We start from the raw sequence: 14,404 nt of genomic DNA on the forward strand, positions 1-14,404 counted from the left end.
GGTGGTAACTAGGATGTCCTGTACAGTTGCTAGAGTGTCGTTGTTATGATGTTTCTAAGTGGTTTGCAGTAAATTGGCTATCTGGTTGCTATGGTGGTTTTAGTTTTGCCATGGTGTTCTGGATGGTTGCTATTGTATTGATTTTTGGTTACTAGGCTGTTCTGGGAAGTTGTTAGAGTGTTTCTACAGTGTTTCTAGTGGAGTGTATTCCTTCACTATTTGGTTTCTAGGGTGTTTTGGATAATTGCTAGGGCATTGTTAGTTGGTTACTAGGATGTCATGCATAGTTGCTAGGGTGTAGCTAAGATGTTTTAGTGGTTTGTAGCAAATTGGCTCTCTGGTTGCTATGGTGGTTTTACTTTTGCTATGGTGTTCCGGATGTTTGCTGTGATATTGTTTTTGGTTACTAGGCTGTTCTGGGAAGTTGCTAGGGTGTTTCTAAAGTGTTTTTAGTGGATGGTAGACCTTCACTATTTGGTTTCTAGGGTGTTCTGTATAGTTGCAAGGGCATTGTTAGGTGGTAACTAGGATGTCCTGGACAGTTGCTAGAGTGTTGTTGTTATGATGTTTCTAAGTGGTTTGTAGTGAATTGGCTATCTGGTTGCTATGGTGGTTTTAGGTTTGCCATGGTGTTCTGGATGGTTGCTATTGTATTGTTTTTTGGTGTTCTGGGAAGTTATTAGAGTGTTTCTAGTGGACCGTATTCCTTCACTATTTGGTTTCTAAGGTGTTTTGGATAGTTGCTAGGGCATTGTTAGTTGGTTACTAGGATGTCATGCATAGTTGCTAGGGTGTAGCAAAGATGTTTTAGTGGTTTATAGCGAATTGGCTATCTGGTTGCTATGGTGGTTTTAGTTTTGCTATGGTGTTCTGGATGTTTGCTGTGATATAGTTTTTGGTTACTAGGCTGTTCTAGGAAGTTGCTAGGGTGTTTTTAAAGTGTTTTAGTGGAATGTAGACCTTCACTATTTGGTTTCTAAGGTGTTCTGGATAGTTGCAAGGGCATTGTTAGGTGGTAACTAGGATGTCCTGTACAGTTGCTAGAGTGTTGTTGTTATGATGTTTCTAAGTGGTTTGTAGTGAATTGGCTATCTGGTTGCTATGGTGGTTTTAGTTTTGCCATGGTGTTCTGGATGGTTGCTATGACACTCTGCAGTGTTTATAGTGGATCGTAGACCCACTAGTCTGTGTCACAGTGAGTAAACAGTTAATCGTGTGTTTTACAGCTCGCTGATCTGATCCTGACATGATCTGCAGATTAGTTGGTCTCATCATCCCAAGACAAGGCCAAAATAAACCGATTTCAGGCTCAGCACGAGGAGTTCATTGACAGGGCGCAGGACGTTTCCATCCATCCATCCGTCCGTCTCTTCTCCCACCTGCTTTGTTTATTAAGTTAACCTTTCTTTATTACATTGATCTGTTTATTTTAGGCTTGTGTGCTCTGCCAGCCTCCACGTCAGCGAGAAGTGAATGTTGATGGAGTTTATTTGTGTTCTTGTGGAGATTTGTGTGGTGTATTTATTTGTTATTAGAATATATGTTTACAGGGCTGAACTTAGACATATAAAAGTTTCTGTGAATTTTTGCAGTTTCCTCAAGATATGATTCTTCAGAATATGAATTGTTTTCAGCATTGACAATAATGTGCATATTAAAATTATTTCTGAAGGATCATGACACTCGAAACTGGAATATCGATGCTATGAATTAAACTTTTAAATTAAATGTATATTATATTACGGTATAAATGCATTTCATACATAATAAAAAGCATCAGAAAGAACATCTCCAGCATGAGAACATTACTGACCGAAAGTCACAGTAAGTTTCCCAGAGGAAGATGATGAGGCAAGATTTGCGGGTCAAAATAAAGTAAGAAAACAAAATAATAAAACAAAAAATGTATCCAAAGAATAACAAAATAAGGGTCCAGCGGAGCGGTATTGATTTTTTCCCCCTCAAGACTGATGCAATCTCACATATTCCTCAGAAAGACAGAAAACTCCACTAGGATTGAAGCAAATGCCATTCACACTCTGATTGCTGGATGATTCATATTCCATGGCATTTACATGATTCTCAGAGGTATAAGGTTCAATCAGGAAAAAAATTTAAAAAAATGCTTTTAAAAAGTACCAGATTAGAACTATTCAGCTAGTAACATTAGCAGAACAATTTTGGTGCCAAATAGAAGTCTTTTTATAAGGTTCCATATATATAATTATCTTCATACTGCTCTATGATATCTTTAAGTCTATTATTATGTGTGTACTTTAGTGTAACTTAGTGTGACTTTTAATGAGCATGCTGTCAAACAGCTTCTGAAATACACAGTTGAGTTGAATGATGAAGGCCAAAAGTGGAAAAATGAGTAATATGTGAATACCTGGTGTGGTGATAGTTATATAAAACTCTTGAATAGGCATCTCTATTAATTACCTGGTATCCTCAACTGATCCGAGCAGGTCACATGTGTTCTGTTAAACTAAAAACAGAAAAATACATAATTGGTAGGAAACCAGGTACAATTTAAAAGTTAAAATATACATATAAAAAAAAGTTATCACTGACCTGCATAGAGAGTGCTGACAGTTTATGTAGTTAATGGTTGAGCTAATGAGTAAATGAGAAAATGAGTACTGGTAATAGGATCTTTTAACAGTTACAGAAAGAGGTGGGAAATAAAGAACCCCACAAGAAAGCAATTCAGCATAAAAGGTTTATTTAGTTCTAACTCTAGTATGGTCGAAAGCATCTTGAAAGAACCGTCTTTTTTCTATGTTACTTTATGGTTGAAATTAAGATATTCAGCAATGAGCTGCTTTGTCAGTTACAGATTTAAAAAACAAAAAGGCAGGGAAAAACAAAATTTTTAAACACAAAGAGCATGTTCCTTTATGATTATATCATTTTAATTGGAATTACTATGTACAAAGAACATCGAAAGAGCCATCCTTTTATTTGAAAGTTGAGCTCTAAAAAATGAATGAGCTGCAGCTCTGTCAGTTACAGATTTGAAAAACAAAAAGGCAGGAAACAAAGAACCCTAAACTGTAAACACTGTACAAGAACAGTGTCAGCATAAAAGGGTTTTCCAGGAATATATAGTTCTAAGGAGAACTATTAATTTTTTAATGACTGTAGTTTAAAAAAAAGTTGAACTTGAGAAATTCAGTAAAAAGTGTTTTAGTCAAGAACAGATTTGCAAAACAAAAAAGTATAAAAAAAAGAACCCTAAACTTTATCCACAAAGAACCATGTTCCTTTATGATGATATCATTTTAACTGGAACTGTTAATTTACAATACAATTTAAAGAACCATCTTTTTAGTTTTTGCTCTAGAAAATTAATAAGCTGCTTCGTCAGTTACAGGCTTAAAAAAACAAAAAGGTAAAAAATAAAGAACCCAAAACTGTACATACACACACAAAAAACATGTCAGTATAAATGTTTTTTTTCAGGCATATATAACTGTATAGAACTGCTATAAGCAAAGAACGCTGAAAAATAAAAAAAAATTTGAAAAATTTGACTGTAGTCTAAAAAAGCTGAGCTTCTGAAAATCAGTAATAAGCTGCTTTGCCAGTTACAGATTTGAAAAACAAAAAGATTAGAAAAATAACTCTAAACGTAAGAGAAAACATGTTCTTTTATGCTGATATCATTCTAATTGAAACTGTTACTAAGTTCAAAGAACATTGAAAGAACCTCCTTTTTATTTGAAGGTTGAGCTCCAGAAAATGAATGAGCTGCAGCTTTGTCAGTTACAGATTTGAAAAACAAAGGGGGTCCAACCAGGTACTAGTAAGGTGTACCTAACAGTGTAATTCTAAATAGATTAAATGTTATGTGTAAAGAAATCATATCATGCTTTAGTCTAAAAGAAGTGTTTGAGCTTCAGAAATTCAGTAACAGGCTTAATCAGCTACAGATTTGAAAAACAAAAAGGCGGGAAATAAAGAACTCATGCAGCTAACCATAAAAGAGTTCTTCAAGATGAAACGGCTATAAACAGAGCTGTTACTCTGTGAAGAATCTTTAAAAAAAAGCTTTTCTCTTGTCACCATTTGTGCTCCCATCACGAGAAGAACCATCAGACCCTCTTAAACGCCAAACATCAGCCAACACTGCTTTACTAATGTGAAGTGAGAGGATCATGTGTGTCAGGGCTCATCATTTCACTGACTCAGAAACTCTCAGAGTCGGAGTTTAGCTCACCAGCGCTGTCAACCGCATGAACCCATCGCTGACCTCAGACCAGTGAGCAGGTGAGCTCGACAACAATACTGAAGAGATTAGAAGAGATGGACTCGACTTGTACATAAAAGCTGTGCTGGTCATATATTGCCCAGAGGAGAAATTTCACAGCAAATTGGCAGCACTCTTTGAAAGCAGTGAGAGCGCTGACATTCATTTGAAATTTCACCACTTTTATGTAGGAGCAGAAAACCTCATATTAGATGACAGTGTATGCTTGGAAATGGAAATGTCACGCTTCTTTATTTTTGCACTCAGAATGCTACATTGCTGCTCCAAATGTGATTAAAATTGCTCCGGTGAGTGAATAAAGCAGTTACTCGCTATTAGGCTGAAATATTATCACAGACTGAAGCATAATACATTGATTAAATCAGCTTTTTTTAATCTGAAGTTGCATGAGTGAATGTCTGAGCTCAGAGACGGTCACAAAACATCACTGAAAAGTCATAATTAAGTTTTTAATATTCACTAAATTGCTATTTAAACTGATATAATATTAATTATAGTTTTTTAGCATTTAGATTTTCTGTTCTGGGTGAAGGGCAGTGCAGTGGATAGCGCTGTTGCCTCACAGCATGAAGGTTGCTGATTTGAGCCCTGGCTGGGCCAGTAACCATTTCTGTGTGGAGTTTGCATGTTCTCCCCGTGTTGGCTCGGGTTTCCTCCGGGTGCTTCGGTTGGGTAAAATAAGTATCTATAGTGTATACACTATTATCTATAGTGTGTGTGTGTGAATGAGAATGTATGGGTGTTTCCCAGTAATGGGTTGCAGCTGGAAGGGCATCCACTGCATGAAACATATGCTGGAATAGTAGGTTCATTCTGCTGTGGCAACCCCTCATAAATAAGGGACGACGGTGAAGGTAAATCAGTGAATACAGGACTATTTCTGTTCTCTATTAAATCTTTGTAGTTTTGGTTGTGCTATTTCTTTAAAATTGTTTTAATTCATAATTTTTAGTGATATATATTTTAGTATGATGATAAATTATAAAAGAATTTGAAATATTTCCATAGCAACTTAAACATTAGCTTAAATATGTTTGTTCTTTTGTTTTAGTTTTTTTTATTTGATGCAATTTTATCTCATTTAATAACTTAATGCCAAATGCACAATAAATATATAAACTAATGAATTGCATACCATTTGGCATATTTATTTATTATAAATAAATAGCAAAAATTGTATTAAAAATGTTTTATATTTAAGAAGTTCAGTTTTATAGGGTAAAATAAAATAATAATAACATCATGGTTTGCGTGTATACTGCTAAAACCAACACAGACTCATTGTGAAAACGTAGCCCTGTGTACATTTCTGGAGATCGCGAAATATGTAGCCAGAGGTACGTATGGCTGTATTCAGTCTTTAAAACGAACGTTACAGGGTGGTATGATGCCATTGCTTTTCCTGGTTACAAGCTGGCTACTTTCCTTCGTATAAACAGTTTTCCCACTGTTTGTCCAGTAGCTCGCCATGTACGCCTGTGGACTTGTGACAAGGTACCGAATTAACCACAATGACCAGGTTTGAGTCCGATGAAGAACGATTCTAGACAGCTAACAAAAGCCAAAAAATAAAATAAACAATTAAATAATGGGGTGAGAATGTGGTAAAACCTGAAAACATAATAAAAATCTGCCGGCAGCAAGGGCTTTTCTTTTTCTGGATAGCTTTTGAAAACACTGTTGGTCGGGTTTAGGGAAGGAAGGAGGGTGGCTCAGTCGATCAGTTGGTCAGTCAACAGCCACTTCTGCTAGATTTAGAGAACAGCAGGTGCGAATAGCCCTCGCGAGAAAAATTTGAGATCTGAAAAAGCGTACACAGCGGCCTCTGGTGGTCACGAAAACAAAAACTGCAAAAAAAAAAAAAAAATACTTAGCTCCTGGAATGTATTTGGCGCTCACTAGAAATATATACAGAGGTACGTTTTCAGAATGAGCCTGGGTTGGCTAAAACAGTGTTTTCTAGATTTCTACATCTGAAATATTAAATAATTCCAATTGACTTTAATGTGTCTGCTCAAATTAAAAACTTTTAAAACTATTTAAATAAAGAAAACTCTGTACACTTTAGTCATGCTTAAACTACAGCCAACCACAGCAAATCAATACCAATTATTAAAACAGCAGAGTAGAAATGAGCCTTCAGTCAGATGAAAGTTGCATGATATATATTTGTTTTGCAGATTGCATTGGATGTTTTTGACTCCATTATATTTCATTTGTAAATTTGCAGCAGCTCAAGCTGTCCGTTTCACTACTTTTCCATTGATGTTGTCGTCTAATCCTCTGTCTAATTACATACACTGTATTTGTGCTTGAGAGAACTGCAGCAGCACTTGTTTAATGATAAATATCTTGAGACCAAAACCCAGAGCAGCATTTAATTTCACTGCTTAGATTGAGGTGAAACCACACAATATCAGTGCTAATGAGGCTACAATATTAGATGAGGTTGATTATATGACGTTATATAAGACCTGTAAGCCTTTCATTGCTATAGCTTGAACAGAAGATTCCATTAATAATTCAGAAAGTGCATCATAACAAACTGTATTGAATTTCTCCATCTCTACCCAAAAGCAGATAAACTACATTAACCTTCTACGACACGGTCCAGGTAAATGAATAGTGACAGCAAGCGCTGCGACTTCTTATGAGTTTTCGACTGAATGTCTAATGCGTAAGGAAAAACACTGCAGAAATGTTTTGACTGTTTACACAGCTAACAGGGAACATTCTCAGAACATTCCTTAACGTTTCTTAACATTCATTCATTTATTCATTTTCTTGTCGGCTTAGTCCCTTTATTAATCCGAGGTCGCCACAGCGGAAGGAACTGCCAACTTATCCAGCAAGTTTTTAAGCAGCGACCCAGCAACCTTCTTGCTGCGAGGCGACAGCAGTACCTACACTGCTTCGCCCCTAAATAGAATCTTATAATAAGAAAATAACAGTTTGCAACATCAAACAGTGAAACGAGCAGTTTTTAATGTCTAAAAATGAATGGAAGTGAATGAGACCAGAAGTCTTGAGCCAAAAAGATTAAAATGGCTGCACCCGCTCATTGGCTAAGAATAAGGAGAACATTTGGCAAGCCTTCTTAGCACATTCAGGGCTCAACAAGCGTGTGAAATGCTCGGGACAGTAGACAGGATTGTCACTGGCTCGATTGGGCCACTGATGCCCTGTCACTAAAGTTTAATTTGCCTGTGACTATTTGTCAATTGCTTGCAAATACAGTCTTAGAATAAAGAAACAGTTTGTGTTTTTAAGCCTTCAAATGCTCCCTCTCTTTTTATCTGGTTTGATGTTGTAAGCATGGTATTTTTTCCCCCGTAACAACCAGTAGAGTGAAGAGACAGCAACATCAAATGATGATGCTAAAGAAAAAAAATTGTTTCTAAGGTCTTGAAAGCAGACATTTATGAGGGTACACCACGACTAAAAAATGAAGAGATGTTTTGTACAGTTTGCCGTCAGTTTGGTAGGTCAGCCATCTTTTGTTTTGCAATAAAATACCTGTGCATTTTGCTACTTTTGTTTCTAAAACACTTAGAATTTTGCTCATTATACATTTATTAACATTTTTGAAATATTTAAATTCTAGATATACAAACATTTTGACACATTTTTCTTTTTTTAATTTGTGGCTAAGAAATAGCTATTAACTTTTTTTTTTTTTTTTTTGGTAGGGACTGTGAAAATATTGGCACGGCAAGTAAAAATCTGAACCACTGGTCCGATCGGGCTAGTAGAAAAAATCCTTAGCGTTGAACCCTGACATTAATACAAAGTGAATGTAATGTTCTAATAACATTTAAAGCATTTTTAATAAAATAATTCAAATATATATTGATCCATTCTGCCTTGTATCAATGGTTCAGGCTGATGGTGGTGGTGTAAAGGTGTGAGAGATATTAGTACCAATTGTGCATCATGTCTTGAACATGACAATGAGTTCACTGTACTCAAATGGCCACAACAGTCACTAGACTTCAACCCAATAGAGCAGGGGTTCCCAAACTTTTCAGCCCGCGACCCTCAAAATGACAATGCCAGTGACTCACGACCCCAAATATCCTCTGAAGTGGTTATAAATACAGAAACCTTGCATACAATGGCGCACACACACCAATGGACCCAAGTCTATTCTTTGTTTAATGTTTTTAATGCATGTCAGTGCTATAAATGGGCCAGAAAGTTTAACCTGGTGTTATGAAATCAATCTGCTGCATCTGATGCTACTGCTGTGTCTTTAATATAATGCAATTACCCCAGGGGTTGCAATCTAACAGAACTAGTAACTATAAACAACTATTTTTTCTCTTCAGTAGGTTATGAATAAAATATGGTCATTTTTATAGTTTAATAAAGATGAATAGATTTTTGGAAATCACCAGGCGACCCCCCTTTAGTGTCCCGCGACCCCTTGAAGGGTCCCGACCCCCACTTTGAGAACCATTGCAATAGAGCACCTTTCACTGCAAAAAAAATGATTTTCTTAGTTAGACTTTTTTGTCTTGTTTCTTGTCCAAATATCTAAAAGTTTTTAAAAGAAGCATTTTCTAGACAAGCAAAACATATTGTCTTGTTTTAAGAAATAATATGCCAAAATTAAGTTTTTCCTTAAATCAAGCAAAATAATCTGCCAATCAAATATCGAAAAACAAGATTATTTTGCTTTCCCCATTGGCAGATAATTTTGCTTGAATTAAGGAAAAACTCACTTCATTTTGGCAAATTATTTCTTAAAACAAGACAATATGTTTTGCTTGTCTAGAAAATGCTTCTTGATTTAAGAATTTGTAGATATTTGGACTAGAAACAAGACAAAAAATCTAAGAAAAGCATTTTTTGCAGTGTTGGGATGTGGTGGAACACATCATGCATGTGCAGCCGACAAATCTGCAACAACTGCAGTGATGCTATCATGTCAATATGGAGCAAAATCTCTGAGGAATATTTCCATTACCTTGTTGAATCTATGCCATGAAGGATAAAGGCAGTTCTGAAGGAGGTGCAACTCGGTACTAATAAGGTGTACTTAATAAAGTGGCCGGTGAGTGTATAACTTAAGAGGAACATTAAGGGAATGTTTTTAGAACCTACAGTACTATTGTTGGCCGTGTACGTATTGAACTACCGTGTGTGGGACGGTCATAAAAGCTCACTTCAGGCTGTTCTTCTGTTTGCAGAGTGGAATTTTCCATGCTAATTAACCGAATTACAGAGAAACAGAGACAGATCAGCGGTGATTTAGTGTAAACACACCACCAGTCTGAACATACACCGACTCAATACACTCACAAACTCAATATATGTGTGCAGATATTATTATACGCTTATCACAGAGGTCACTTCGCGCGCTAAACATGACGTACAGCAGCAGAGAACTCGTCATGAACCCTTCATCTGTCTTTTTTTACTGTCTGTGCTTCTACGACCTGCTGTCTTTACATCGTGTTTCACTCACTAGATTTATCTGTGACACTTTTATGTTTGTAAAGGTCGTCTACTGAGTAATAACAGCCTTGGAAACGAGACGAAAAGCACCTGGTCCGGTTAATAATAAGAGTGAAGTGTGTGTTGTGTCCAGTAGGGGACGCTGTCAGCAGATGTAAAGCGGTTAAGGGGCATTTGAGATGGTTTTACTCTTCATGATGCTGCTATAGTTGAATATACTCATCAATATAAGTGTATTTGTTCGATATATCAAAAACAATCGCTAAAAGTTAAGTAAAAATTAATTATCTGTATGTTTGTGAAAACATTTAAGTCAAAACTTAAACCCACAAATGACAAAATAGAAGAAATATACATTTTATAGACATTAAATTAAAATTTCTGAGCAAGTTAAATACTAATTATGCATATATTATGACATAAAACACACATTTTAATTTCCTCTAATATTTAAATACACATTTAAATGGAAACTATATACTGCATATACATTTTTTTCAGATGGAAAGTCTCTAAATCTGACATTATTTTCTTTCAAATAAGCCTTTTTATCAGGGGTCTAGGTTCAGTAATTGCACTTTAATGGCGTGAATATAAAAAGGGCATTTCAATAACTGACTAATAACCTTTTATAGCGATTAAAGTGCAATTACCAAACATAAGGGCCTGATTAAATTGCCCATTTAATAGAAAAAAAAACACGTCAGAGGTTTTTTAATCGAAAATCTTTCACACTCACACACACACACACACACACACACACACACACACACACACAACGACTCACTGCAATGCTAATATTTGTCAAGCAGTAATACGAGAGGATAAGTTCTGTCAAATTTCTGCAGTGCATTATCGTGAATCTGATTTCGTTCAGCGTGACGGTGTGCTTCTGAGATTTGTAGCCTATAAATAAATACTCAGTGATGTGGTGATTACTGGAGCAGAATCCGGCCTGTCAGAGGCGTCTAGGAAAGCCGGTCATAAAGCAGGGAGACACGGCAGATTTGCAGGAACACATGTGGATTCTGCTTAATCAATATCTGTAATTATCCCACTGTGTACTTGTCAGGTTCAAAGCTGCCTCATGCATGAATGAAGGTGACTTCAATTGATCCCGATGTGTGTGTGTTTGTTTTTTGATTCTCTAAGCAGTAAACACCCCAATTTAGACCTATGTACTTAAAAAATTAGCCCTTCTGTTTTACATTGAGACTATGTGTTGACTGAGAAACACTAAATCAGATGGCTTATATGCTTTCAAGTTATAATAAGTTTTTAAAGTGACCCTTATTATGATTTTTTGGCGTCTAGCTCTTTGAGAATGCAAAAGATCTGAAGAGTCTCAAAGTACAGAGAAATTAAGATTCAGGCTGCGTCCGAAACCGCATACTTCCATACTATATAGTACGCCAAAATTAGTATGCGAGCCGAGTAGTATGTCCGAATTCATAGAATTCGAAAATCAGTATGCGAGAAGTACCCGGATGACTTACTACTTCCGGCGAGATTCCGGAGTGCGCATCCCATGCATGCTACGCTATCCCATGATGCCCCGCGAGCGAATTCATGAATGGAAGTAAAGCAACGCAACTGATGCAGGTAGGTCACGTGACCATGACAAAATGGCGGATGTAGTACGTCCAAATTCCATTCATACTTTTCACATTTATACTGTATAGGATGTACTTTTCTAATGGCCGAGTAGTACGTTTAAATTCAAATGCAGTACCTACTGAGTGTCATTACATAATATGGTAAAAACTTTGATTCATATGGTAAAATCGACTGCATCATGTTCGTATTACTGTATTAACAAATACTGCGGAAGCACCATGGTTTAGATTTGCAATATAATAATAGATATGTTAATTGACATTGGTGTAAACCAATCACCACAGAGTAGGACCATCAGACCAATCAGAGCAGAGTAAGCTCTCTGAAAATTTGGGTTTGAAGAGACTGGCATTTGATATGTGAACAAAAATTTGGTGTCAACCAATCACTAAAGAGTAGGGCCATCTGACCAATCAGAGCAGAGTGGGCTCTCTGAAAGGCGGGGTTTAGAGAGACTGGCATTTAATATGGTAATTGACATTTGGTGTCAGCCAATCACAAAAGAAGGCATTTCAGTTGATAATTGACATTTGATGTCGACTAATCACAATGGAGTAGAGCCATCTGACCAATCAGAGCAGAGTAGACTCTCTGAAAGGCAGGGTTTAGAGAAAATGGCATATAATATGGTAATTGACATTTGTTGTCGACTAACCACAACAGAGTAGAGCCATCTGACCAATCAGAGCATAGTAGGCTCTATAAAGGCGGGGTTTAGAGAAACTGGCATTTGATATGGTAATTGACATTTGGTGTCAACCAATCAATAAAAAGTAGGGCCAACTGAGCAATCCAAGCAGAGTATGCTCTATGAAGGGGGGGGTTTAGATAGACTGGCATTTGATACGGTTATTGACATTTGGTGTCAACCAATCACTAAACAGTATGGCTATCTGACCAATCAGAGCAGAGTAGGCTCTCTGAAAGGCGGGTTTAGAGAGACTGGCATTTAATATGGTAATTGACGTTTAGTGTCACTCAATAACAAAAAAAGACGTGATATGGTTATTGACATTGGGTGTTGACCAATCACAGCAGAGTAGGGCCATCTGACCAGTCAAAGCAGAGTAGGCTCTCGGAAAGGTGGGGGTTAGAGAAGCTAGCATTTGAAAAGGAAACGCATTTACTTGCAACCAATAACTAAAGAGTAGGACTATGTGACCAATCAGATCAGAGTAGGCTCTTTGAAAGGTGGGGTTTAGAGAGACTGGCATTTGATATGGTCATTGAAATTAATGGTCGACCAATCATAAAAGAGTATTGCCATCTGACCAATTAGAACAGATTAAGCTCTCTGAAAATCTGGGTTAGCATTTAGCATTTGATATAGTTATTGGCATTGGTGTCAAAAATCACTAAAAAAAAGGGCCAACTGACCAATCATAGCAGAGTAGGCTCATTGAAATGTGAAGTTTAGAGAGAGTGGCATATGATTTGATAATTGACATTTGGCGTCAGCCAATCATAAAAAAAATACATTTAATATAATAATTAACATTTGGTGCTGACCAATCACAACAAAGTAGGGCCATCTGACCAATCAGAGCAGACTAGGCTTTCTGAAAGGTAGGGTTTAGAGAGACTAGCATTTTATATGGTAACTAACATTTGGAGTCACCCAATGACAACAAAGTAGAGCCAACTGGCCAATCAGAGCAGAGTAGGCTCTCTGAAAGGCGAGGTTTAGAGAGACCAAATCCTTGAATGAACTGTGAGAAAGAGCAGATGCTAAAGAGGATATTATGAGCAAATTACACAGATTTTTTACCTAGTATGAATGTAAAACTGTAGGAGACCATGAAAACTAAATGAGGAACTTTTCAGATAGCATAATAGTGGCCCTTTAAATTAAGCAGTATTTTGCAGGTCTGTAGTTTTATGCACTTGTTGAAGTTCCAGCAAGCAATTTAAGCTGTTTTACAATCTTAGCTATAATTACACATGCACTCCACTGATGAACTTCCAAGCTGTTAATGAAGCAGATTTTTTTCAGTTATGCAAATATGTAGTGCAATTACATTGCTAAACACACTCTATCTGCTATCTTGTTATTATTGCCATCATTTGTCCTGTGATTTACTAACAACAACAACAACAACAAAAATATTCAGCTCGGCCATGGTTGCACACTTCACAAATTTCAGCATTGTTCACTTAATGTGTTTAATGAAATCAGCATAGTCATGAGTTTAATTTACTCTTTTGCATGCTAATATAAAATCAAATCTAATCAAGTCACCATGGTTCATTTAAGATTTTCTTACATTTTGACATTATTCTTTGTGATGAGAATCTTGTAAATCATCAGAAATAATGGAAGTTACAAATGTAAAAGTTTGAAGACAATGAATTATGTGATTAACTGGCATGAAAATAATGTTTTAATCTTAACAGCTCTAAAAAATATCTATAAATGTTGGATGTTATAAGTCAACTTTTGTTTTTCACAAATGATGAAAGTTATTTGTATATTTAAGTCTCTGTTTAAGTGACTCTTCATCAGGTGATATCTAATAAAACCAAACCTGCTGTAATCTAGCTCTGAGAAGACAACAGTGTCTCCATTCGGCTTAAATTATTTCAGTGCTGGTTGAGTTTCATTCAACAACAACGTCAATATCAACAACATCAATTATGTAAAAGTTCAATTCAGGAAGTATGCATGCTCTTTTCAAACCTCAAAAATCATGCATAAACCCCATCATACATCATACAAAAATGATTTATTACAAAGTCCTTAGAGCTAGGTATTGATTCAGACACCCTAATTCAATCCGAGTCTGATTTAAAAAGCTCTCACTTTGGTTGTTTGTTCAATTAAATAAGACTTGATTTAATCAAAAATGTGATGTGTTTTTCGAAATCTAAACAGAGAATATCAATGTACAAATGACAAATTATTAAAAGAATATTACAATCTGTTCACTCATTGTTCTTCCGCTTAGTTGCTTGTTTATCAAAGGTTGCCACAGTGGAATGAACCGCCAACTTTTCCAGCTTATGTTTTACACAGCAGATGCCCTTCATGCTGCAACCCAGTGCTGGGAAACACCC

General features: G+C 36.3%; 1 protein-coding gene across 2 annotated transcripts in view; it reads right to left on the minus strand.

Annotated features, from left to right (window-relative positions):
- Positions 1 to 14,404, minus strand: part of pkd1a (polycystic kidney disease 1a) — a 179,627-nt gene that overhangs the window by 161,155 nt on the left and 4,068 nt on the right. The window contains exons 2-3 of one of the 2 annotated variants that reach the window (XM_073906196.1): positions 2,575 to 2,616; positions 2,443 to 2,488 (exon numbers count right to left, since the gene is read on the minus strand). In XM_073906196.1, the coding sequence (XP_073762297.1) occupies positions 2,443 to 2,488; positions 2,575 to 2,580 (52 nt within the window). In that variant the 5' untranslated portion in view covers positions 2,581 to 2,616. The remainder of the gene's footprint in view (positions 1 to 2,442; positions 2,489 to 2,574; positions 2,617 to 14,404) is intronic. The other variant, XM_073906194.1, reaches the window with a different exon arrangement.

The sequence above is a fragment of the Danio rerio genome, chromosome 1, assembly GCF_049306965.1.
Source record: "Danio rerio strain Tuebingen ecotype United States chromosome 1, GRCz12tu, whole genome shotgun sequence".
NCBI lineage: Eukaryota > Metazoa > Chordata > Actinopteri > Cypriniformes > Danionidae > Danio > Danio rerio.